The sequence below is a fragment of the Saccostrea echinata genome, unplaced genomic scaffold (assembly GCF_033153115.1).
Source record: "Saccostrea echinata isolate AGI-Se365-2 ecotype Australia unplaced genomic scaffold, CSIRO_AGI_Sech_v1 ptg000030l, whole genome shotgun sequence".
Classification (NCBI taxonomy): Eukaryota; Metazoa; Mollusca; class Bivalvia; order Ostreida; family Ostreidae; genus Saccostrea; species Saccostrea echinata.
This window is the reverse complement of record NW_026889779.1, coordinates 21,045,413-21,072,108: the sequence shown is the minus strand read 5'-3', so window position 1 is coordinate 21,072,108 and position 26,696 is coordinate 21,045,413. Positions and strand designations below refer to the sequence as shown.

Sequence of the window (26,696 nt, the reverse complement as noted above, 5' to 3'; positions counted from 1 at the left end):
TGATCCCACCTCTGACGTTTTCAGAGGTCCCTGTTTGCTCTTCTCACAATTTATATGGTTACATTGGACTTTTAAACATGATTACTGTTCGATGTGTTCATATTTTATTAGATAACACAATTTGACCCTAAACCTTATTCAAAAATCGAAGATATTATCAACAGTTTGGGAAAGGGAGAATAATTTAATTAGACCTTACAAAAGGTTATTGTCAAAACAGTCTAGACGATGAGGGGAAGAAAAAACGTGCGTTCGTGACTATTTGGACATTACCAATTTACGGTTATGCCATTTACAATGATAAACCTCAGTTACAACCTTCAACCGGTTAGTAATAACGATTTTTATTGACCATAATTTATTTTTATATTCCTTAATATATGATACCATTTTTATTGAAATTTTTGAGTGCCACATAAAGGTACTGATGATTTTGTTACAGAGTGCTGGTCAACATCCAATCAAGAAATGTGAGTTTGGTTAACAATGGAGTTTTTTCATATGGATTGAAACACTCATGTACAACCAACACCTGAGAAAACAGGCAATCTTGAAAGCAACACGTTCGAATAAAAAGAAAGAGGCAGGTTCTTTTCTAGCTTCAATTTTTTTTTGGAAGTTCAGAACCAATTTCTTTACAAAATCAGCTTTGTTGTTATCACGCAGATTTGACGATGAAAAAGACAACCAAATAGTGTTTGCAGTTTAGCTACATTCAGTATACTGATACTAAGTAGGGACTACTGTTTGTAAAACAAGCGTGCGGCCATGTGTGTAGTTTTGTCACTATATAGGTTTTCTTCATGGAGGATTGCAGAAGTAAGTCTGGCCCCAGGGCCATAGGGCTATAAAACTTAGATGCTTTTGATCTCACTCTCAGTGAGACTAAGATCAATAAGTGAGCTTGTTTAAGTTTTATGGCCTCGGAGCCTTGTCACAGATAGCATGGGAATAGGTGACATACTGTGTTTGGGCGTTTTCTTCAGTCGTCTATAGTGCATAACTTATACTGGGGGCTACGAACGGTGTTCGGTTGGTTTCCGTCTAGGAGGGGAGCACTTGGTGAGACCGTGATGGAAATAGACATTCCGTTAAAATTACATGCGCGTTAATACTATACGTCTGCATACAATGCCTTCTGAATACTGATAAGTTTTTAGTGCGAGACCTGCGAGTTCGGGGCTGGAAATGTGTGAATGTATCAGATACATGGTGTTACTTTCAGAAATGGTAATTTTTGGAAGAACAAATTCTGAGACAAACTTTAAAGTTTGATTAAAGAAATGAACGGTTTTTAAAACTTTACACTGACATAAACTGTATTTATAAAGAATTTTTTCTAGGTTGAACATTTTGTTAAACAAATTTGAATTTGTTATTATGCTATGCTCGAGTTTCTGGTTAACACACACACACACACACACACACACACACACACACACACACACACACACACACATATATATATATATATATAAGTAGATTTTGGAGATCAGGTCTTCCAACAATCTGTCGGTATTCCCATGGGTACTAACTGCACCTCGTTATTAGCAGACCAATTTTTATATTCAAATGAATCAGAATTTATTCAAAAACTTATACATGAGGAGAAGACACTTGCTTCAACATTTAGATATATCGACAACGTATTATCAATTAACAATAGTTGCTTCCATTTGTCGACTCGATATATCCCAGTGAACTTGAAATAAAAGATAATACAGAGACTGACACATGATTTATTTGGATATTTTACTAGAAAAAGACGTTAATGGTAACCTAACAACAAAACTTTATGATAAACGTAAAGACTTCAACTTTTCTATCGTCAACTTCCCTTACTTACTGTATGTAGCAATACACCTTTATCACATGCACGTGGGGTTTATATCTCCCAGTTGATTCGATTTGCAAGGGCATGCTCCAAGTACGAACAATTTCTAAAACGAGGCAAGCTATTGACAAACCAGTTGATGAAACAAGGATATCAATAGTGTCGTTTAAAATCATCATTTCGCAAGTTTTATGGTCGATACAATGACCTTGTCAGCAAATACAATCTATTAAAGCCAATATTTAAAAACTGATTAGAATCCGTTAGCCCGATCATGACAATAGCACACGGCAGATGTGACCGATCGACAGGGGATGCTTACTCCTCCATGGCACCTGATCCTACCTCTGATGTTTTTAGAGGTCCGTGTTTGCTCTGCTCCCGATTTGTATTGTTTCAATGGACTTTTTAGTTTACGAGATTGTAATGGGTAATTCGACGGAAGAAGGTATTGAAAATTTGAATAAATTATAAAAATGAAAAAAAAAAATCAGAATTTTTCTAAAACTTTTATCTTTTATGGCTCTCGATTTTTCAGAACATTAAATTAAAAAAACATGTACCCCATACCCGACTTTCATGTTTTTTAATCATATCATTTATTAAATATGCAATATATTCAACATTTTGATATTTTCTCTAGGACTTCACAAAAACAAAACAAAACACCACCATTACAATATTAATGCTGTTACCTAAATATATTATGTTCGAATGAGGTCAAAGAAGATTATGGCGATAATGGTGCTGTTATTTATATAGGATATTTGTGTTTACCATCAGTGCATTGTCATTCATTAGCGGATTTACTAATCATTAGTCCTAATTATAAGATATGCATCATTTATTGATAGCATATGTTTATTTTGGTTTCCCAGAATTTCTGATATATACATGTACAGGTATTATAGATAAAAAAGTAAAAGATGAAGATAATGAACAGTGATCAATCTCACAAACCCAGTAAAGAATACCGACCCCTGGAAACACCAGAGGTGGGATCAGGTGCCTAGGAGGAGAAAGCATCCCCTGTCGATCGGACACTCCCGCCGTAAGTCCTCTGTGTTGATCAGGTATACGGAATAATCCGTAGTCAAAATGGTATAGAAACAGTGCAAGACACAATCGGTGATAAAACTTGAAATACCTCCATTAATTATCAAGCTCTCTATCTCGATTAAGTTCTACGTCCGTTCTTCAAACTCACGTATTTTTTTTTTTATTTTTGCTTTCAAACTGAGACCCAAAGAATGCGTTTACAGTGTTCGACTGACTTTACTTGAAATGTAACATAGTACGTTTTAGTTACTGTAAAAAAAAAATCGCCTCCCACGCTTTGCAAGATTTGAAAGCTAAACCACCCACATGTATATTTTAAAAGGGTCTTTGAAATTTATCATTTGTTGCTAAAGTTTGCCCTAATATTCCATCTTCAATGTAATAATGTCGATATAATTAGGTGTCGACAATATGAAACGAGAATATTTCTCAGAATACTCCATTTTCTAATTTTGGCCTTCAATGAAAACTGGAACTTGTAATGAGGAAATTTTCTTAGTTTATATAGCTATCAAAACAAATTTGTTTTTTTTTTTCGATGTCGACCATGAAAGTATTTCACAATTCTCTGTCTTCTTTGAAGAGTTTTTAATGAGACGCATCTAAGAATATTTTGATAGAAATTTCCAAAGGTTATTAACGATATTCAATATGTCATTTTCGATAACTTTTAGAAAGTATTAATTTTTAGTATGACAACAAAAAGATAAGAAGCAAACTCTCCAAGATTCAGATGATTGGCATTTAACAGTAAGATTTAATGACATACATTTTTGTCCTGAAAAACACCACTGCCTGTAAGCACTGCATCTGCTTAAATGCTGAAAAGGATTTTTTTTCCGTATAAAACTGTCTTACTGCCAGGTTTCGTAATCATCTTAAGTTTGTTATAAAAGCGAAATTCATTCATAAGTCACCTAGTTGTACATTTATCATGGAATTGCCTACTGTGATTGTGGTTCTAATGGCAGTAGAGACTGACAGGACGCTTTTAGCTATCCGTCTTATCGCTCCTATTATGGTACCTCCGTGTGTTGCATTTTAAAACTCTCAGTGAAAACACATCTTCGTTACTATTCATTTCCGATCGATCGCATAATGTGACGCTCTTTCTGAGATTTCATGTCGAATAAAACTAAGACTTATTGGAGCAAAGAACTAAGTGTACTTGGAGGGCGATGATGCAGCTGTGGGTCATCTTCCCATTGCTCCTGTCAGCTCCATTGTAACGCTGGAAACTTGAGTACTTTCACCTCCAATTGTCGTGCATCTCTCTGTAGCTGAAAGGATATCGTTTCAATATTTACCTGAGACGTTAAAATTGATTACTTGTTCATGGAATCTTTTCCTCATTAACGTCCAATACAGACGCTGTGTCGTTTACTACCTTACCGTTATGTATTTGCACTTTTCTGAAGAGTGATCAAGACTGTACCTACTTGGAATACACAAGAGACGCTTTACACCACAACTTATCGCCTCCTATCGATGTGGTTGGACTTGCTGCTCATTTTCATTAATTCTAAATTCAGTGAGGGACTAGTTAGGTCATTTCTGTCAGTTCCGCTTATAAACAGTCTTGTTAATCGCAGATGATTGTCATTATGAATTCGGGAAGTTGGTTTAGCATAATTATTCGTCCCAAGAGTTAAGAATTCGGAATACACAATATATGTTGTGAAAATTCGTTTTACTAGAAAGGACGTGAGAAGCCATTGTATATTTTGATTAGAATGGAAAATCGCAAGGATTTCAATTGCAATGGAGCAATCAAACACAGCCCAGAGGAACGCGCACCTTGTTTGGATAAAAACATGAAAAACAAGAGGAATTCTGTGGAGAAAGTTGATGTGACAGTGCATTTGTACGATAAGACAGGGTGCTCAGGACCCTGGACTTCCAGAGAAAAATACCTGACTGTTGTTTGTGTTCTATTGTTCTGTGCTTGTATTGCATTTGTCGCCGTGGCTTTTATTCGAGACCACGAAGGTAAGTGCTGATATTCCCTCCTAGACAGTTTATTTTTGTCTATTATTTTTTGTCAGTTTACTTGGAGGGATGAAATCGAGAATCACTAACGAATTCTTTGTTTATTGAGTTTAAATATTGTTCAACACATTTTTATTACAGCAAACACGACCGAGAAACCCTCTTTAGAGGTTGTGGAACTTACCTGTATATTCTTAAGAGTTGAACTCGAGAGGTTTTTTCATAAAGCGAAAAACAATGCTATGTTAGATTATGATAAATTAGGAATGAAACATTTAAAGATGGGCTAAATCTTGAAAATTGCATGTTTTTTTTTTTTGTTTGGTAGACAGATGCCAAGAAATCTTCGGGTTCCCTGGAAAAAATTTCACAGAATATTTACCACACCATATTCTCAAGTTGACTATAGAATTTTGTTATGAATCTATTGATTCGTCATGAGTAGGTTTCAGTTTGAAATATTTTGTTGCATTTACTGGTTTCTTTCATACAACAATTGTTGCATTACATTTAAAGTCTCTGTATTATCTGATTATGAAAATCTATAATAAGAAAATGCATTCATTATAAGGAAAAGAGTCCATTTGTAATGGACACAGTTATGCTTAGGTCTTGCTTTTGACACATGTTGTCATATGCAAATGATCTTAGATGCCGGTAAAACTAAACTATCTCCGATTAGGCAGAGCGATTGAATAGAGAGCAATCAACTTAAATCTCATGACAATTTTGTTTTCTATTTGATGTCAACTTTTCCTTAAAGTATTTTTATGATTCCTCTACGAAGCAGTTATTTTGAAGAAAAAGTTTCAAAATTTAATAGTTTTAATACCTGTTATTTTGCAGATTTAAGTACGCTTGAAAAAAATGTTAATGTCCCTTAAACATTGTGTATTTTGAATTATTAACGCATTTAGATTTGACTGGATGCATAAAAGGCATGCGGCTATTCGTTCTGGAATAAATTATCCAGCTTCAAATTCTGTGTGCTTAAGAACCTTGACGAGTAATTTGTAAGAAAATGTGTAGAATTAAATATTTTGAATACTTAACCAACCTCAATCATTTTTATTTGTTATCTTTATGGAACCATGCCTGACAATGAGATACAGAGTTCTTCTACTAATTTTATGCTCTTTGAAAACCAATCACAAAGGTTATCTGATCTTAATTCCATCTTCTTAATGTGACCAAATTATCACATTCCCTGTTATTGAGAGCTTGTCTCCGTTTCAGTTTTGAATTATGTGCATAAAATTCACAGCTATAAACCTTTTTTCTTGACGATTTAGCATGCAGTCGTCAACAAGTTAGCAAAACTGACATTTGAAAAATTGAAATAAAAGTGGCATTAAAATTCTGTTTACCATAAGAAACAGAGGAAATCAAAATACGGCAAACCGGAGAACTGAGAATTGAGTTGTCAATAAGGCCAAGAGGCTCAAGGTTGAAAATCAATGAAAGACAAAGAATACCAACGTATTATATTAACTCAGATGTTTGAAACGAAAGTTCGTTGTTCTTTGAGAATGAAAAAGACTCCAAAAATGTAAAATACAACAGTTAATGCGTAGAAATCGACTTTTTCACTTATTCTACATGCAGATAATGCTTTCGCTGATTGGTTCATTATTGTTTTTTCTTTAAGCATTACATATATCAGAATTCACCGTCAAAACATTCAATAATTAAGATTAATAAAAATAACGAACTCCATTATTTCCACCAAGCGTATTCTCCATACCAGAAATATAAAACAAGAAGGTGCAATTAGATAGAAACTATGTCGTCATGGAAATCCCCCGGAGTAGCGGAAATACTCCGGCGGTCCCTGCTTTCCGATTTCTTTGTAGTCTGGTGAAGCGATCATATTCCGTTACAATTCTCTCTTTTACACTTAACGATACCTTTAATGAAATAATTCTGAGCTTGATTTTATTTTACTAGTGATAAATGTTAATAAGATTACACGTTTTCCGCTTCACTCAGACTCGGAAACGGATCTGGGACCATAATTGACGGAATCGATCATAGAGGTACTTACAGGGGTGTCAGGGTTTGCACCCATCTCCCACTTTTTTGTTCGAGATAGTAAATACATCCCGAAAATGTGGGATATTTGTATGAAATTCCCTATTTGTTGCTTGTCAAAGGACCTAGCTACTAAGTTCGAAGATGCAATTCCTTGACTGTGCCCCTCCCATTTTTCGTCGAAATAGTAATATAGAGCGCTTCTAGTAAATGCTCGTGCATGTAGTGTATGATTTATGAATGACCTTTTTTTTTTGTTTTTTGTTACTTAGGATGGGTGACGATTCAGATTAACAAAGTATAATTACAATTATAGATATTCATTATGTCGGGGGAGCATGCTTTATGAATATTTCTAATAAAAGAGCACAACTTTTTTTCAAAACGATTGCTTGTTTGAGTTATTATAGCTTTAAATGTAATCACATACTGTATTTTCTTTGGCGATAAACATTGTTTTCATATTTCCTTTCAGGAATGTGCAATTTAGTATACAAGTACCTTTTTTAAGCATAGTACAGTGTATTGTTTTTCTCGGTTCGTTTCTCCAGTGCCCATGTACAAGTGTTACGTCTAAATGGTAATCTATAAAGGTGAATGCATTTTTTTTCGGCAGAACATCTAAATATTTTTCGAATTTTAGTTCACCTTTTGGCACATGTTAACATGTGTTTTGTTATATGTTTTCAGTATCTTGGTTTCTACTGAACGTCACACCAAATGTGGCTTTCACAAAAGTAACTGCTTATTAGGAAATAACTGAATGGCATCATTAATTGTTCTTCCATTTAATTTCCTCCAAAAAGTGAGAGACACAGATATAAAACATTTTTTAATTAAAAAAAGTTCACATTTCTACAATAAATCCAATTATTTATTCGTTAGAAGAATATTCTTTGGACCTTGATACCTTATCCAAAAAATTGAATAAAATATTGTTCTTATAGGAACATCTAAGCTTAATTAATTGGTTCGTAAAGTGATAGCCGTCTTAATTAACATTATTTGCACAGCTTTTATCGATGAGCGAGACATTAAATCTAATTATTGGCTTAACACAACGTTTTTATTTCATCTCATAAATTCCCTTAACCATACTTAAAAAAAACGAAACCAGGAAGTTCTTTTTACGGGACTCTCTTGATTTTTTTTTTTTTTTACCCTTAAGCAATTCTTCACAGTTCATAAAAGTATCGATCAAGTCAATTTCATTTTCTTTTTTGGCAATAACAAGACAAATAAATGTTCTTTTATTGGTATTGTTTAACTGTTATCTGGAGATTATAAAGTAGAAAATTTGATTGTTGCATGATAACCGTAAGTTTGCCCCCCCCCCCCCCCCAAAAAAAATAATCACATCTCAGTAGAATTATTCTTTTCAAAATTGTCATATCAATTTTTAACACGCTGCTATCTTTGCACTGATGAAACTATTTTATGCATATATAATGTCTGTTCTGTTTTCATTCTCTTACTACTTCATAATAACATTTTATTGCTGCATGCTTGCACTAAGCGACTGAAAAAAAATTCAATTAATCAACACTTCTGTATTTAAATTTTCCATTACTTCCCATCTCTCTTTCTTTGATCAAGAGTTCTTACATACAGCAAGTAAGGACATAAGGGTCAATTAGTGGCAGCATTAGAATTTCAATTATCCTTTCAAGTAATGCCATGATATAGAATTTTACAAAAACTCTTCCAGTTAGTCCTAATAGAACCTTCAAAAACCCAACAATGCGATCCTTTCTATTCTAAGATTCATTAAGCTTTGTACTAATTGTTCTGAATTTACGTATCAAAAGTACAAATGGGAAAAAAACCATATGCTTTTTGTAATAATGTTTTTTGCAACAATGCAACAGCAGGCTCTCTAGTAAAAACGTTTATTTTAACACAACAACACTCGCTATCGACAACATATCGTTAGGCAATTAATCATCCTCTTTATCGAGAAATTAACCCTGTACAAATAGGCTACAGGAATCGATGAGATTAATTCAAAGAAACCGTCCGGTAGACATAAATTAATGATGTGGTCTGCCAGCAAGACCACAGGTGCAATTCCCCGACACTTATCATTGCCCCCAGTTCAATAAAATTATATTTAATAGACTCACTGAGGTCGTCTAAAAGTAACATTCTCTTTTTGACAAACTCTGCTCTCATTCATACTGAGAACCGGTTTGTAACGGAAAATTATTGTTTTTTTCCTTTTTCTGAACAGTAATACATTATATATTTTTTGGAATTATTACATGTATATATCAAGATGCATTATCTTTATTTCAGACGAAATAACTTCAATTTGCTATTTTAATAGATGTGTTCATTTTACACTGATTTAGGTACATGTATATTTAAAACCTTTTTTTTTCTAGAACAACACGAACAAAAACAAATTTTGAACAGACCTATATTGGCGATGAAAGGCCCTTTCTTCAATCGATGATGGTATTACAGACATACAGTTACTGTATGTATAACGCATTTCTGCAAATTGATACAAAGTCATTAGATTTTTCCGTCGTGACAACTAATTAATAGAAATCTAGATTTCCGCCATGTTAAAGATGTTGCCTTCATACTTTTCAAGGTATCGCCATTGATGTGTTCAAAGACCTTATCTAAAAATTTATTGTACTTCTTCCTTGTTCATCTACAAGTCTAAGTACATGTAATAATCCCAATTTTCAAGCCTCTTTACTCAGCATTTTGTCCTATAGTAATACCAATATTGTCATTTTTTCCTATACTAAGACATATATTGTCATTTTGTCCTATAGTAATACCGATATTGTCATTTTGTCCTATAGTAATACCGATATTGACATTTTGTCCTATAGTAATACCGATATTGACATTTTGTCCTATAGTAATACCGATATTGACATTTTGTCCTATACTAAGTAATACCGATATCGACATTTTGTCCTATACTAAGTAATACCGATATTGACATTTTGTCCTATAGTAAGTAAGGCCGATATTGTCATTTTGTCCTATAGTAAGTAAAACCGATATTGTCATTTTGTCCTATACTAAGTAATACCGATATTGACATTTTGTCCTATATTAAGACCGATATTGACATTTTACCCCACAAGCATAATATTTACAATGAATAATTAAAAAAAAAATTGTCACTTTGAAGTTGGAATAGTATAACTAATTCATGAACACAACATCCAATAAGCTATTCATTTGTATCAAATGTAGCGTTAGGCCTCATTTTGACGTTAGAATTTATCATCGAAATGTAGTGAATATGAACATTTGAACTTGTTTATTGAAATCATACTCTTGATGTCCTTTTGTAAAATTCTTTTTATTATGAATGAAATATGTGGAGATAAAGAACAGTATTCGAGCTCAAAAGTCCATTAAACATTACAAAATAGGAGCAGAGCAAACACGGACCTCTAAGACATCAGAGGTGGGATCAGGTGCCATGGAGGAGTGATCATCCCCTGCCGACCGGTCACACCCGCCGTGTGCTCCTTGTCATGATCGGGAAATAACGGAAAAATCCGTCAACAATTCAGTGTGTAAATAATGGCCTAACAATTAGTATGAAAAAAGTCAGTCAGCATTTGACTTAATGATAGATTGTATTTGCTACTACTATTGTATCGACCAGAGAACTTAACGAAATGATGACTTTAAACGAGACTGCTGATATTCTTGTTTGATCAACTTGTTTGTCAATAACTTACCTCGTTTTAGAAATTGTTCAAACGTAGAGCATGCGCTGGCCTATCGAATCAACTGAGAGATATAAACCCCGTATGCAGGTGATAAGGGTATATTGCTGCATAGGTAAGGGAAGTTGACGATTGAAAAGTTAAAGTCATCACGTTTATCATAAAGCTTTGTTGTTAGATTACCATTAACGTCTTTTTCTAATAAAATATCCAAATATGAAACATTTGTGTCAGACTCTGTGGTATCTTTTATCTCAAGCTCACCGGGATATATCGTGTCGACGTAAGAATGGAAATGACCATTGTTAATTGACAATACGTCGTCGATATATCTAAATGTCGAGTTGAAGGCCACAGCAAGTGTTTTCTTCTTTTCACGTAAAATATTTTGAACAAATTCTGCTTCATATGAATACAAAAATAGGTCTGCTAATAACGGGGCGCAATTGGTACCCATGGGAATTCCAATAGATTGTTGGAAGACCTGATCTCCAAAAACCACATACCGGTAGATACTGTCAATCAGAGACTCATACATCTTTTTAATGTCAACCTCAGAGTACTTGTGTGTACAATCAGATTGTTTTTTAACAGAGTAATTTTGCAAGTGACCAATGACAAGGTAAGTAAATTTATGAGTTCCATTTTTATTGAAAAAGCAGCTGTCAACGATGTCAGAAAGTCTGGACTTTAATTTATCGTGGGGAATAGATGTATATAAAGTTGAAAAGTTGATTTTAGTAAAATTTTGTGATTTCAAATGTTCCAAAAGTTCCTTGGAATTTTTTAGTATCCACATCTGATTTACACCACTTCTCGATTATATTGTTGCACAGTACTCTTGAAGTTTCTCCTTCACTACTGTTAATATCTAAGTGAGGAGTAAAGAAAGAGGCTTGGTAGAACTTGGTAGAACTTTACTGGAACCCGCTATGTATCTTTGTAAGGATTTTTACGAAGTTTCGGAATCCAATATAGATATGGTAATTCAAATTCATTTTGATTGTTGGGAATATTAAAAATATTCAAAACTGACATATGATTTTGAAGAATTTCCTCCTTAGAAAGGGAGCTATGGATATAAGTTGGATTACCACTTGTAGAATTAAATCCCAGTTCCTCTAAAATACAATTTATATAATGAGCCTTACAAACAAAAACAATGTTGTTACAAAATATCATGGTAAAAACGATATTCTGTTTCTTGATTTTGTAAGTGTTTGACCTTGAGTACATGATTTTACTAGATATCTTAAAAAACCAGTTGAACAAATAACTTGAACTAGGGCTGGGACGATATATCGAGATATCAATAATATCGATTCAATGTAAAGATGATACGCATATCAATACGTATGAGGAATATCGAAATATCGTCAAAAAAATTCTGACTTACGTTTTTCTTTGTTTACTTAAAATTTTGAGTTAAATCTATAAAATAAATATGCTAAATATAAATATGAAATACATAATAATTAATACCACTTGTGTAAAATGATTTTGTTTTACAACAGATATACAGCTTCTTAGAATAAATTAATCTTATTTGTGAGGAAATGTTTCGTTCATTTCAATACAAAAAAAGTTTTATAACCAATTCAACATATCGTGATACATATCGTATCGTGGCTCAAATATCGTGATACGTATCGATATAGAAAAAAAAATTGTATCGTCCCAGCCCTAACTTGAACTAGAGAAAAAAAGTTGTTTATAAGATTGTAAGTGTGTATTCTGCTATAAAATTTATTATGAAAGATTTTAAGCTAAATTAATACATGTAAATTTGTTATTAATAAATTATCAATAATAAAAGCATAAGTGCTTACAACATGACAGTATTACAAAAACCATTTTCTTTACCACAAAAAGCACAATTGTAGTCTATATGATCCTCCAGTCCACTTGTTTACTCCTTCATGGCACCTGATCCCGTCTCTGATGTATTTGATGCTCCTTGTTTGCTCTCCTCCCGATTTGTATTATTTGAATGGACTTTGAGCTTGAATACTGTTCGTTATCTCAATATTTTATTCTATCTTGATTTTTCACCGTATTACTAGAATTTTACGACTCTGTCTTTATCATGTTGACTAGGTTGAGGTTAATGCAAAATTTACACTATGCTGTTAATTTTGCATGGGTCTTATTACAATGTTGATATTTTTTTTCTGAGTGAGTTTTAGCTTTCAAAAGCCATTTTTCTGAATATAAAATGGTTATCATTGAAAGACAAAATTATATTTAAAAAAAGGTACCTCTTACAACCACATCAAACACTATCGACAGGGACTAAAGGGATCTAAGCGTGCATGTACGTTACATTAGCGCACGTTTTGTACGGATGTTTGCCATGAAAGTCACATAGTGGGTAAGAAAGTGCTCCGCATTTGAAATGAATTTCTAGGAAGAATAAAATAACTTACAACTTTGTATTGGGATAGACAAACAGTTGTTAGTTGTATAAGCAAACGAAATATCTGAGAATAAACGTGTTAGCATTGCTTCTATTTTCAATTCTGTCTGTGCTTTTTGTCGTGATGAACAGCTTACTATCTAAATAAATAAAATAAAACACACGGTGTATATAAAACTGCTATAAATAAATAAAACACGAAAATAACGAACAGTATTCAATCTCGAATGTACAATGAAACGATACAAATTTGGAGCAGAGCAAACACGGACCTCATAATTTAGAGGTGGGATCAGGTGCCATGGAGGAGTGAGCACCCCCTGCCTACCGGTCACACCCGCCGTGGGCTCCTTGTCATCATCGGGAAAAACCCAGAAAAATCCGTAGACAGTTCAGTGTATAAGTAATGGTCTAACAATTAGTATGAATTAACGTGTTATGTACATGTACAAAATGGTCTCCGCATTCATCACACTACAGTGCTGTCAAACTGCACTGTATAGTCAATCTTACACATTGACAAAAAAGATACTCATCAACACATAGAAGTATAGTAGTATTGAGGTTGAAATAACTTTAGAAATTTGAAATCACAAAATTAAACTAAAATCAATAACATCAAAACGTACGACTTTTCAACACTTTATACAACCATTCCACACGATAAATTGAAGTCCAGGCTTTTTGACATCATAGACAGCTGCTTTTTCAATAAAAATGAAACTCGTAAATATACTTACCTTGTCGTTGGTCATTTGCAAAATTATTTTGTTAAAAAGAATTCTGATTGTACACACAATTACTCTGAAGTTGATATTAAAAAGATGCTTGAGTTTCTGATTGACAATATCTATGTAGTTTTTGAGATCAGGTCTTCCAACAATCTGTTGGAATTCCCTTGGGTACCAATTGTGCCCCCTTATTAGCAGACCTATGTTTGTATTCATAAGAATCAGAATTCATCCAAAAATTTCTACATGACAAGAAGAAAACACTTGCTGTGGCCTTCAACTCGACATTATGTTATATCGACGACGTATTATCAATTAACAATTGTAACTTTCATTCATATGTCGACTCGATATATCCCAGTCAGCTTGAGATAAAAGATACCACAGATTCTGACACATCTGTTTCATATTTAGATATTTTAATAGAAAAAGACGTTCATGATAATCTAATAACAAAGCTTTATGATAAACGTGATGACTTCAACTTTCCAACCGTCAACTTCCCTTACTTATGTAGCAATATACCCTTATCACCTGAATATGGGGTTTATGTCTCTCAGTTGATTCGATATGCAAGAGCATGCTCTACGTATGAACAATTTCTAAAACGAGGCAAACTATTGACAAACAAGTTGATGAAACAAGGATATCAACAGTCTCGTTTGAAGTCATCATCTCGTAAGTTTTACGGTCGATACAATGACCTTGTCAGCACATACAACCTATCATTGAGTCAAATGCTGACTGATGTTTTTCATACTAATTGTTAGTCCATTACTTATACACTGACCTGTCTACGGATATTTCCGGGGGTTTTCCCCCGATCATGACATGGAGCACACGGCGGGCGTGACCGGTCGGCAGTAGGGCTGGGACGATACAATTTTTTTTCTATATCGATACGTATCACGATATTTGAGCCACGATACGATATGTATCACGATATGTTGAATTGGTTATAAAACTTTTTTTGTATTGAAATGAACGAAACATTTCCTCCCAAATAAGATTAATTTATTCAAAGAAGTTGTATATCTGTTGTAAAACAAAATCATTTTACACAAGTGGTATTAGTTATTATGTATTTCATATTTATATTTAGCATATTTATTTTATAAGGTTAACCCAAAATTTTAAGTAAACAAAGAAAAACATAAGTCAGAATTTTTTGACGATATTTCGATATTCCTCATACGTATCGATATGCGTATCATCCTTACATTGAATCGATATCTCGATATATCGTCCCAGCCCTAGTCGGCAGGGGATGCTCACTCCTCCATGGCACCTGATCCCACCTCTAAATTTTGAAGTCCGTGTTTGCTCTGCTCCAATTTGTATCATTTCATTGGACTTTCGAGATTGAATCTGTTCGTTATCTTCATATTTTATACTCTTGGATTTTATACAAAATTGGTAGATTTTTTAAATATTTAAGTAAGAATTAAATACGAGTAAAATCCTCAAGCATGTGAAATGAACAGCAATACTTCGTTGTACTAGCATGTCTTGTTAATTTTGAGTTTATTAGGTGGAGGTAAATTAATGCAAAATTTACAACATGATATAACTGTCCATGCCTTTTCTGTAGAAATGCTCATGAAATAGGGACAGTAATACAAATTATTTAGATCATAATTAACAGTCACTAACGAGAATTTTATACTATATCATCTCCGAGAAATGACGGACACTTTGGCTTCACTTTGTCCGTTTATCTGGATGGGTGGAGTCACACTTTCACAAAAAAGTCATTATACATGTATATTCGTTTTTATGACGTCGAGCTCTTGGAGCTCGAACGTCATCTAGCAAGCGCCCAGTTGAAATCGCGACCGGATATGTACGCGACCGAATGTGTCAGTCGATGCATCCGCAATAGAAAATAGCAATAGCTATAAACCAATTTCTTTGAAAACGCTCAAAATGAATAATAGCTTGAAAATAAAATTGCATCAATTATATCTGCAATTAATTCTATTGCAAAACAACAATATTATGTTTTATTCTCACACAAGAAAAAAGTGATGGTTGTTGCGGATGAATTTCTACAGAAAGGGTGCGTTGAATGACATGAATAACATTTCGGAACGATAACCGTGTAACATAAACAACACAACAGGAGGTAAAATAATTACAAAATTACATAAACACGAATACTACAAGACTAAAAAGATTGAATTTCTAAATCTTAGCTTTACTTATACAATCTTCTAATCAACTCTATCCTAAAAACCGATGATATTGACCAGTATTACTGTATTTCTCTATTTCCTCCATTTCCCAGTATACCGTATACCACGCCCGATCGTAACTCGATCGTAACTGTAACAGAACAGTCTTGGTTGTAGTTTAGATGCAATCACTAATACAACGCTATGACATTGGCAATTAGAAAAAATACTATATAAATTCATGAAATCCTTCATAGTTCTTCAACTGACTGAAAAGAATTTAGCATAAACATGTTCGACGGTGTCTGGTCAATTCGCACCCTGCTCCATTCGGACCATGACATAAGGCCCCAGACTGTAATTGTGATATTTTGTTTAAAACTATTTTTTTTTTATTATTTCTCCTGAGTCACTCACTTGACTTATTACTATCTTCAAATTCAAAATGATCTTTTGAAATTGTTTTTCTTCTTCGACGTCATTGAAGCCTTTCAGGCTTTTGATTTAGATATGTAGTCACACGATACAATATAGATTTTGCCTTATTAAACTGACGCATCTTAATTTGTTTATTTTTTTTAAAGTATTAAGGGCCATTGACACTCTCTGAGAACCTCCCTCTTTCATATTTCAGATAACTCATATACTACATAATTTTACATTGAGTTATACATGTACAGGTATTATCTTCTAGAACTTTATTTGTTTATTCCTAACTACAGTATACAGACAATTGTTGTTGCAACTTAAATGGCATGTTTCCGTGCACCAGAATTTCTGAGGAATACGCTGGCTAACATTCAGACCATAAGGCATCGTACAGCGTGTATTCATTGTCTTTACTCTTTTTAGAATTTGCCCTGGTTAACATATATATAAATAATAATCTAGCTGTCAACCGGGATATTAAGAAAGTCTAGACTAAAACTTATACCATAAAAGTTTGTGTGTACTTTTCGTATATATGTTGATTTCCTTTTACAAGTATATGTGTGAAAAAATAAACCTCGTGCCATGATCTGTATCATAACTGAAATTTTATTTGCTCATTAACATACAAACTATTTTGAATCATTATTCAATTAAAAGACATCTGACATGCTTTTGTAGATCATGACTATTTTATAGTCCATTAGAATTAATTTATGAACCCCAGAGGTTAAACGTTGTATTAAAGTTAAGGACCCAGGAAGTCATGGAGCTTTGACAGTTATGCCATGTCAATTTTACAATTAAATGCGCAGTACTTTTATCCCGTTCATTGTTCAGCAAAAATGAGATATGAAAATCTTATTGGTAATAATTAATCCTTTTGTTTTTTTGTAGAAACCACATCAAATGTTTGTTTAACAAAAGACTGTATTGAAACTGGTAAGTCAGCAGAAATATATTTATTACCATTTCACGTATTCATTATAAGTTATCTAATTATGCACTTTGTAGTTGGGTTAATAATAATTAGGGCAATTTACTGTAGATATGCTTTTTTCGTGTGGAATTAATTTACGCTGTGTACGCGATCACAAACTTTGTCACATAAAATGGCAATCCAAGAAATCTGCATAGCTGTATAACCGCTGATTTAACAGAAATTGTGATTCCGCAGAGATTTGAATCCGCGAAGAAAAAGTACGTTTATAGTAGTTATTTGTATTTAAATATTATACCATACAGTTATTAATGTTCAAATATTACACTTACGGTTATAAAGTGTTCATTCTTTTTAGTGTTCAAATACTTAGTATTACCCTTACATTCTTGAAATATTACACATGTAAGAGTTCAAATATTATACAAAAGAAGTAAATATTGTTAAAATGTAACACAGATTTAATTAATCGTGTTCAAATTATTTCAGTTTATTGTTAAAATATAATAAAAAAGGTTAATTATAATATGACGTTTAATAAAAAAAAATACTGTGAGAAAAGTCTACGTATTTTTTAATGACCCTTAGTGCATTTTCTATAGGACAAATTTTTGAATTTTTAAATTCTTGTTTCTTTATTTCTTAATTCTTGTTTGTAATTTTTAATTGACTTATTTGTAATTCTTAACTGACTTGTTTGTAATTGTTTCCTGACTCGTTTGTATTTTTTAATTGACTTGTTTGTAATTGTTAACTGACTTGTTTGTAATTGTTTCCTGACTCGATCGTTTGTAATTTTTAATTGACTTGTTTGTAATTGTTAACTGACTTGTTTGTAATTGTTTCCTGACTCGTTTGTAATTTTTAATTGACTTATTTGTAATTGTTAATTGACTCATTTGTAATTATTAACTGACTTGTTTGTAATTGTTACCTGACTTGTTTGTAATTGTTACGTGACTTGTTTGTAATTGTTAATTGACTTCTTTGTAATTGTTAATTGACTTTGTTTGTATACCATCATTCACTCTCATAGAAAATGTGTATGGCCCCCCAATTTCACAAAAATTAGAAAACATAGTGTAAAGGTTATCGATTGTAAACTTCAGTCTGATATAGTTAACGATTCTTTATTTATAGTTTTCATCTGTAAAACTATATTTAACGGTTGTAAACTATACTTTACGAATGCTATTCGTCGTTTATCTGTCTGTAAATAAACGTTTACTATAGATTTTGCCGATAAATATAACTTCCCATTTTTAAACTATAATATACAGCCGTTAACCATAGAAAAGAGTTGTTAATCATAGTTTCACAAATCGTGAAACTATATTTCTCAGATAAACTGTTAGTATGTTTTACATTCGTTAGTTATAGATTTCGCTCGTAAACTATAATTAATTGTCATTAATACTCATAAATTATAATAATTAACAGACCTGAACTAAAATAAAGGATCGTAAACTCTAGTTTTGAGACATCAACTATGACTCATTTGCCAATAAAAGTTTATGGTTATGAACTATAATTCACACTCGTTAACTGTAGTTAATAGTTGAAAGATATAGATTATGAATCTTAATACCTGTTAACTCTTAACGATAGTTTTCAAATTCAGAGATTCTCGTAAACTATAATTAACATTCGTTAACTATAGTTTAGAGTTGTAAACTATAGTTTACAAATTTATCGTGAAACCGTATTTATCAAATAAACTGTTTTGCAATTGCATATGACCGTCACGGTAGCTCAGTCGGTAGAGCGCTCACTCCGTGAGCGTTTGAATTACGGCCGCGACTGACCTAAGTCGATAAAAAATAGGTACATGTAGCAACTGTCCTTCGCCAAGCGCTCGGCACTTTGGGGAAAGTTGCGGGTCCTTCGGATGAGACCTTAACAACCGAAACCCCGTGTCACGGTAGGCATTGGCAAGATAAAGAACCCTCACTGCTCAATGGCACTGAGTAAAGGTCTACATTTGAAGCCCTTCACCGATATATGGTGGCGTCTCTATATAAGTGAAAAATTCTCGAATGGGACGTAAAACAAACATATAATCAATGAAATGATTGTTTTCAGTGTTAAGTTTAGTTTTCACTTGTATAACATAGATCAAGGCGTAAACAATGATTTAGTGATGTGAAATATAGATTAACCTCGTTATCTATAATTTAGGATCAGTAAACAATAATTTACTGTCGACAAACCTAGTTTATAAACTGTGAAATATGTTTAGCTCATTTTTGTGAATTTGGCGTGCCATAAGTGTGATCTAATTGTTATAAGTAACAACAAGAATAATAGTTATTGTTCACTGAGGGCAACGATTGAAGACATTCATTTCAATATAATGTGAACCCTTGATTGGCAGTAAAATGCTACAGGATTGTCTTAATAATATTCTTCAAGGACACAGCCTGAAAATCCTTGATGTTTATGTCAATTATAAAGACTCTAAACCATACGTTTTATTCTATAATTTCTTAACTACATAACCGTAGGGCAACGATGACTTTGCTTTCAATCACTTTTTAAGCAGGTGTTTTCAAATAAAAACGTCTAAATTGATAATAAAAAACTAATAATTTGGTGACCATACCTATTGATCATAAGGACCATTATCCAGGTATCCGTTGGCAATATAATTAGCAAAAATCCGGGACATTTTTTTTATAACAACCATTTCAAATTGCTGTTTTGTTTTTTTCTCTTTGATCATGACATAGTTACTCTAAAGTTCCCTTGACATAGTTTTTTAATTACTTCTTGTCAAACTTAAAAACATGTAGACATAACTGCGGTATTCCATCCTTTGATTACCGATAATAGAGCACTCAGTATTGACATCTATGGTTCTTTTTTGCCATTAGCTTCTCAGCTTCTGGAGTCCATAGACCCCTCAATAAATCCCTGTCAAGACTTCTATCAGTACGCCTGTGGCAACTGGAATAAAAAACACATCATTCCAGATGACAGACCAAGTTTCAATACATTCGAGAAACTTCATGATGACTTGCAAATAAAACTCAGAAGTAAGAAAGCTTTACATATATAAAATATCATAGAACTCATCGAATATCATAGAATTCATCAATTTATTTATTATCATCATTTCTTACATATATATATATAGAATATCATAGAATTCATCAATTTATTTATTATCATCATTTCTTACATATATAAAATATCATAGAACTCATCAATTTATTTATTATCATCATTTCTTACATATATATAGAATATCATAGAATTCATCAATTTATTTATTATCATCATTTCTTACATATATAAAATATCATAGAACTCATCGAATATCATAGAATTCATCAATTTATTTATTATCATCATTTCTTACATATATAAAATATCATAGAACTCATCAATTTATTTATTAACATCATTTCTTACATATATAAAATATCATAGAACTCATCAATTTATTTATTATCATCATTTCTTACATATATATAGAATATCATAGAATTCATCAATTTATTTATTATCATCATTTCTTACATATATAAAATATCATAGAACTCATCGAATATCATAGAATTCATCAATTTATTTATTATCATCATTTCTTACATATATAAAATATCATAGAACTCATCAATTTATTTATTATCATCATTTCTTACATATATATAGAATATCATAGAACTTATAAATTTATTTATTATCATCATTTCCCCCCAATATTGCAAGTTTGAGGTTTCATGTTGATCTGTTTGAAAATTTCTTTTATTTAGAGACTGACTATGAATTTAATTTGAAAATAGAATGGAAATATTTTTTAAAACTTTTATTGGCAATATGAAGTGCAAAATGTCGTGATCCATTATGTTGCATCCTTCTCTCTGTACAGGCTTATTAAAAGAAAAAGAACAGAGTTATGATAGCATAGCAACATCAAAGGCCAAGCAGTTATACAGATCATGTGTAAACACAAGTAAGTGTTCCTAACGATAGCAAACAGCGTGGTTCAAAAGAACAAAAGAAAACACCAGCTATCATATAATTTAAAGAATGTAAAAAGGTATTCTTCAAGATATTATGCAAACCGGATTTTTTCCCTCTTGAAGTCTTGGCTTCTTTTACTAGTAAATGGCTCGTTTCCCTGTCATTTCCTTTTAAGACTGTCATTAGCAGAAAATTTTGTAGTCAAGAAACCTTCAAAGACACAGTTATAATGTTGTGGGTTAATCTGTCATGTCTTGGAAAATGTACTCAATCCTCAATTCTTCTATTCCACCTAAACATTTTTTAAATGAATAGAATGTTAATCTTAGTGGGAGATAAATCATTCTAAATCCTATACAGGAAACAGTTAGTCCTCTCTGATGAGCTTCCGTTAAAGAAATTAGTTGGATTAGGGAGGCCCCTACAAATGATGGTATCATAGCGCTATCGTTAAACTTTTATGTGTGCTTTATCAGAGGGGAGTCATGCATTCAGAATCAATATTAATATGATAAAGTGCAGTATGCTGAGTTCAATTATGAGAATTTCAACACGTTACCAGAAAATATTATTGGCAGATTATTTATGAGGGTTATTAATAAAGAGAGAACAAAATACATTATGCATACATTGATATGGTTACAAAATATTTCAAAGTGAGAAGAAAAATGTTAGTTTGATTTCAGCTCGGAAGAGTAGAAATTTTTCTTGATATTGTATCGATAAATGAAATGCAATTGGATATTTGGTGAGAAAATGTATTTGATGGCGATAATGTTTTTAAAACTTCTTTGCAATTTAAGTTGATTTTAAAGTCATACCCAAGAAGTGTTTGAATACTTTATGAGAACAGTTCAAATCTATCCATATGATCATTGGCATCGGAATCAAATATTGTTAAAAATGAAAATGATTATCATTTTAAGTTTACGACATTGATCAGTTAATTTGACTTGTTACTTAAGTGCACAATAGAGTGCATAATTCACCGTCATAAATCAGAGTATAGGTCCATATGAAAAAGGAGATGGGTGAACAAGGCGACGGAATGCCTATATCTTCAGATACATGAATATCATATTCAGTTTGTGAATTTAGTATTTAGATTTAAGTTCTCATTATTGAAATTTATAAAATTATAATACACAAAACTTTTCTGAGGAAAATTTTCGCGACAAAAATTATTCTTTTATTAAAAAATAATGTGGTATTCATGGGGTTCGAACCCTAGCAATAAAATTCTGAGTATCATTTTCATTTGAGACCAACACGCTAACCACTATACGCAACTCCTGATGAATCATGTTTAAGATGTGACCCTTGACTGAATGGACTGCGAACGTTGTGTCACGAAAGTGTATTTTTAAGGTATAGGGGGTCATTGCTCTATATTTTTGTTAACCAAAAAAATTATATTTTATACGCTACCTTTGAGGAAAAACTTTCAAAGAAGTGGAGTGAAGACCCACTCAAATCTAAAATTGTGTTATAGTATGATCTTTTTGTCCTCTTTAGTGTGTGTTTGCTTTTCATAGGCAAATAATTGCAATTTTTGGTGAGGCTTTTGAAAAATTGTGGAGATTTTACACAACGTATACTTTAATGTTACATGAAATATCAAAGAAAATTTTGAGATTTAATTTTTCACCTTCATGTTTGTCGCACTATAGGCATTTCGCTCGCCTTGTTCGCCAATCTTCTTACTTTTAGTTATGGTATTGTAAAACTCATATGGCACTATTATTAAATAATAAATAAAGATAGTTCATAGCAAACAATGCCATATTTGTATTTGAAAAAGGTAAAATTTTAATTACAGGTAGAATAGAAGCTGTTGGTGATGCACCCTTACGTCGAGTGATTTCTCTACTTGGAGGTTGGCCAGTCGTAGAGAAGAGCTGGAGGGGAGATAACTTTATTATAGAGGACGTTTTGGGTCTAGTGAGAGCCAATTTTACCAGCAATATCATCCTGTTTTGTTCTGTGGCGGCGGACGACAAAAATTCTACATCTAATATAATACAGGTTGTCAAATTTTCTGTCAGTTTTTTTTTTATCTCAGTTCTTTTTTTTAAAAAAAAATGGAATGAAGTAAAAAATAGGAATCTGATATATATGTATATGAGGGAATCATACATAAATCATGCTAGACCGACAGCTTAGGAAGTGAGACGGAGTATCATGAACACAATAGTAACCTTAATGGATTATGTAAGCTTAAATAGATATCTATATCTTGTTGTGATTTGTGGCACGAAAGCTAAAGGTGTCATAAGCGCACTTTTCCATGCCACACAATACGAGGCGACTCTAAGTTCTTTAATACCACAATACTGACGTCTTGTTTGGTTTTCACGTAGACCATACATTGGCAAATAAGAAGTGTAATAAAAAATGATCTAAAGGGTTTATTTAAAGTTTTCTTTGAAAAACCTCTTAATTACTACAAGGAAATGGTTTGATAAAAGAGATTTTAATAATAAAATGGAAAAAAAATCACTGGACAAGGATATCATGTTATCTTTTTTTTAACTATTATATATCAAGGGCACTGAATATTTCATAAACATGTAGATAGACTTTTTATGTAGAGTGATTTAACATCTTTAAGTTGATTAATCTTTGTGGTAAGACTCTGCCCAATTAAGATGTATTTGTCATGATTTAGAGATAGTTAAAACAAATTCAACATCATACAGTACGATCAACAAGATAAATGACACAGTGAATACACCATCTCGCTCCTCACAATTTCTAATGTAAAAGGTGAAGATAACAGTCATCAATCTAATATGTCTAGTAAAGAATACGAGTCGTGAACAAGATAAAAACACGGACCTCTAGAAACAGCAGAAGCGGGATCAGGTGCACAGAAGGAGCAAGTATCCCTCGCCGACTGACCACATCGACCGTGAGCCCCTCGTATCGACCAGGCAAACGAAGCAACTAGTCAAAATATCCCAATAAGCGGCGGAAAACATACCAGATAAAACATGACCCAGCGACAGGATACATCCGCAAACAACGTCATCAAAGCGACCAAAGACTTTGCGAAATGCCGACCCTAAACAAGACATCCGAAAATCCTGCAACATCAACTCATTTGTCAGTACCCGTCCCCCTTTAAAAATGACTGCTCTCACCTACACTTGAGTATCGAATCATCCGGGACACAAACACACGCGGAAAATCACTACACAAACAGGAAAGCAGACTACGAAAAGCTGAAGTCATCCCGTTTGTCGTCGCCCGCGTGGCGCAGTGGTTAGAGCGTCTGCTCTAGAGTCGCGAGGTAAGGAGTTGATCCTTACGTCGCGGGTTCGACTCCCACTGTGGGACGTGGAGACCGGTCCTTCGGATGAGACCGTATAAACCGAGGTCCCGTGTCGCAGTAGGTGTTGGCACGAAAAAGACCCCTCACTGCTCAATGGCCGTAAGTGCCGAGCATAGGACAAAATTTGCAGCTCTCCACCGGCAATTGGTGGCGTCTCCATATGAGTGAAAAATTCTCGAGAGGGACATTAAACAACAAACATACATCCCGTTTGTCAAATAGCCTGGCTGCCAGTTGGCAGTCTATAGACAATAAAAATATCCACGTAGAAGCAGACGCAGCAGATTCTGTGGTGTTCTTCATCTCGGGCCCAGTGGGTCATATCGAGTTAAAAATAGTTATTGTTAATTGAGATTTAATAAAATGAAAGGATATATTGAAATGTTGAATTGAAAGCCATAGCAAGAGTTTTCTCTCATGTAGAAGTTTTTGAATATATTCTGCTTCATAAAAGTATAAAAACAGGTCGGCTAATAAAGGGACACAATTAGTGCCCTTCGAAATTCAAACAGATTTTCAGAGGGCCTGGCTTCCAAAGACTACATAGATATTGCCAATGAGGAACGCCAGCATCTTATAATATCAACTTCAGAGTACTTGTATGTAGAATGGGAATGGTTTTATAATTTTAAACAAAGTAATTTTTTAGACGACCAAACAGCCTCAGAATGCTAGGGGTTAGGGATCTTGTGTCAACTCGTTGCCGTGGGTCCCACGGCAACGAGCTGACATAGGACTCATGGCGTTGTGAGGAGGATGACACAGCACACGGTTTGAAAATTTAAGAGCTCATTTTTAATGAGGAAGCAGCTGTCTATGTCAAAAAGCCAACTTTTTAATTTATTGTAAGGATTAATGGTTGTACAAAGCGTTGAAAAGTCATATGTTTTGATGCTATTGGTTTTTAGAAAAGTTTTGAGATTCAAAATTTCTGGGTTCTGGAGAATTCACATTTGATTTACACCACTTTAGTGTTATAGCACAGTGAGTGTGAAGTTTCTCTTTCACAGTAATTGACTAGATCTAATATATGTTCTCTGTTGACTCAAACGCTCAATGATTATAATTTTCCAATTCCAATAAAATGCTTTTAAAAGAAATATGAAAGTTTGTGTTTTTGGTGTAGATAGACCAGCCAGACTTTGGGATGCCCAGTCGTGAATACTTCCTCCACGACCCGGGGTCTGATTACATCCAGGCCTATCTCCAGTATATGATGGATACAGCAGTCCTGCTGGGGGCAACTCGATCAGATGCAGAGAGGGAAATGAGACAAGTGTTCGAGTTTGAAACCAAAATTGCTAATGTAAGCAAAATTCAGATATTCAAGAAGAACAAAAATATATTCTTAGCTGTAACACAATTATTGAAAATGATCTTTATATATTATTGAAATATTTCAAAAATAGTCCTAATTAAAGATTCAAAGCACATTAAGTAAAATAACTGTATTTTCAGTTTCGTACGCATTCGATAAATGATATTCTATAATATTTTACCCCAGAGTTTAAAGTTGGGAAACTAAAATCATCTTTGAAAAAAAGGTCTGTTTGTCCTCTCCCGACCGACTGACTAAAATGGACTCAAAATTTGTCCCCCAGGACATGGCTTTTTTTTTTTATTTATTTATTCCGGAGTTTTCTTATTCCCGTCAACAACCATTTTATTTTATAAATACATGTACCTTCAATTTAAATAAACTTTGAAAGTTCAGCATTAATGCTGAAAATTTAAGGGGAAAAACTCCTAACCTAATTACCGACCAAACTTTTTTTCTTGAGTCGGGAGATTGCAAGCAGGTATTTTATAAAAGATGGCCTAACCTTACACAAACAAATATGTTTTTCTTTTGTATTGCAGATAACCAAGCCATCCTCGGAGAGACACGATACGGGGGCTATCTATAACAAGATGTCGATTGGAGACCTTGCTAAAGATGTGCCCAATGTAAGCTTAAAGTCAGGAAAAAAAATAGATCATGCTTAATACATTGTCATGTACTAATCCCTAAGTATTTCTGTTATTTATTTCTTTGGTAAGCGAAGTGATCACACTACTGTCGATAATAGCTTATCTACCAGGG

The 26,696-nt window shown here is 33.1% G+C and overlaps 1 protein-coding gene across 1 annotated transcript in view; it reads left to right on the top strand.

The window, feature by feature from the left end:
- The first annotated feature begins 3,936 nt into the window (after nt 1-3,936).
- Nucleotides 3,937-26,696, top strand: part of LOC133197517 (neprilysin-1-like) — a 33,036-nt gene continuing 10,276 nt past the window's right edge. The window contains exons 1-7 of the mRNA XM_061333594.1: nt 3,937-4,882; nt 17,268-17,312; nt 20,184-20,345; nt 21,185-21,268; nt 23,099-23,304; nt 25,740-25,919; nt 26,474-26,560. Coding sequence (XP_061189578.1) covers nt 4,627-4,882; nt 17,268-17,312; nt 20,184-20,345; nt 21,185-21,268; nt 23,099-23,304; nt 25,740-25,919; nt 26,474-26,560 — 1,020 coding nt within the window. The 5' untranslated portion in view covers nt 3,937-4,626. The remainder of the gene's footprint in view (nt 4,883-17,267; nt 17,313-20,183; nt 20,346-21,184; nt 21,269-23,098; nt 23,305-25,739; nt 25,920-26,473; nt 26,561-26,696) is intronic.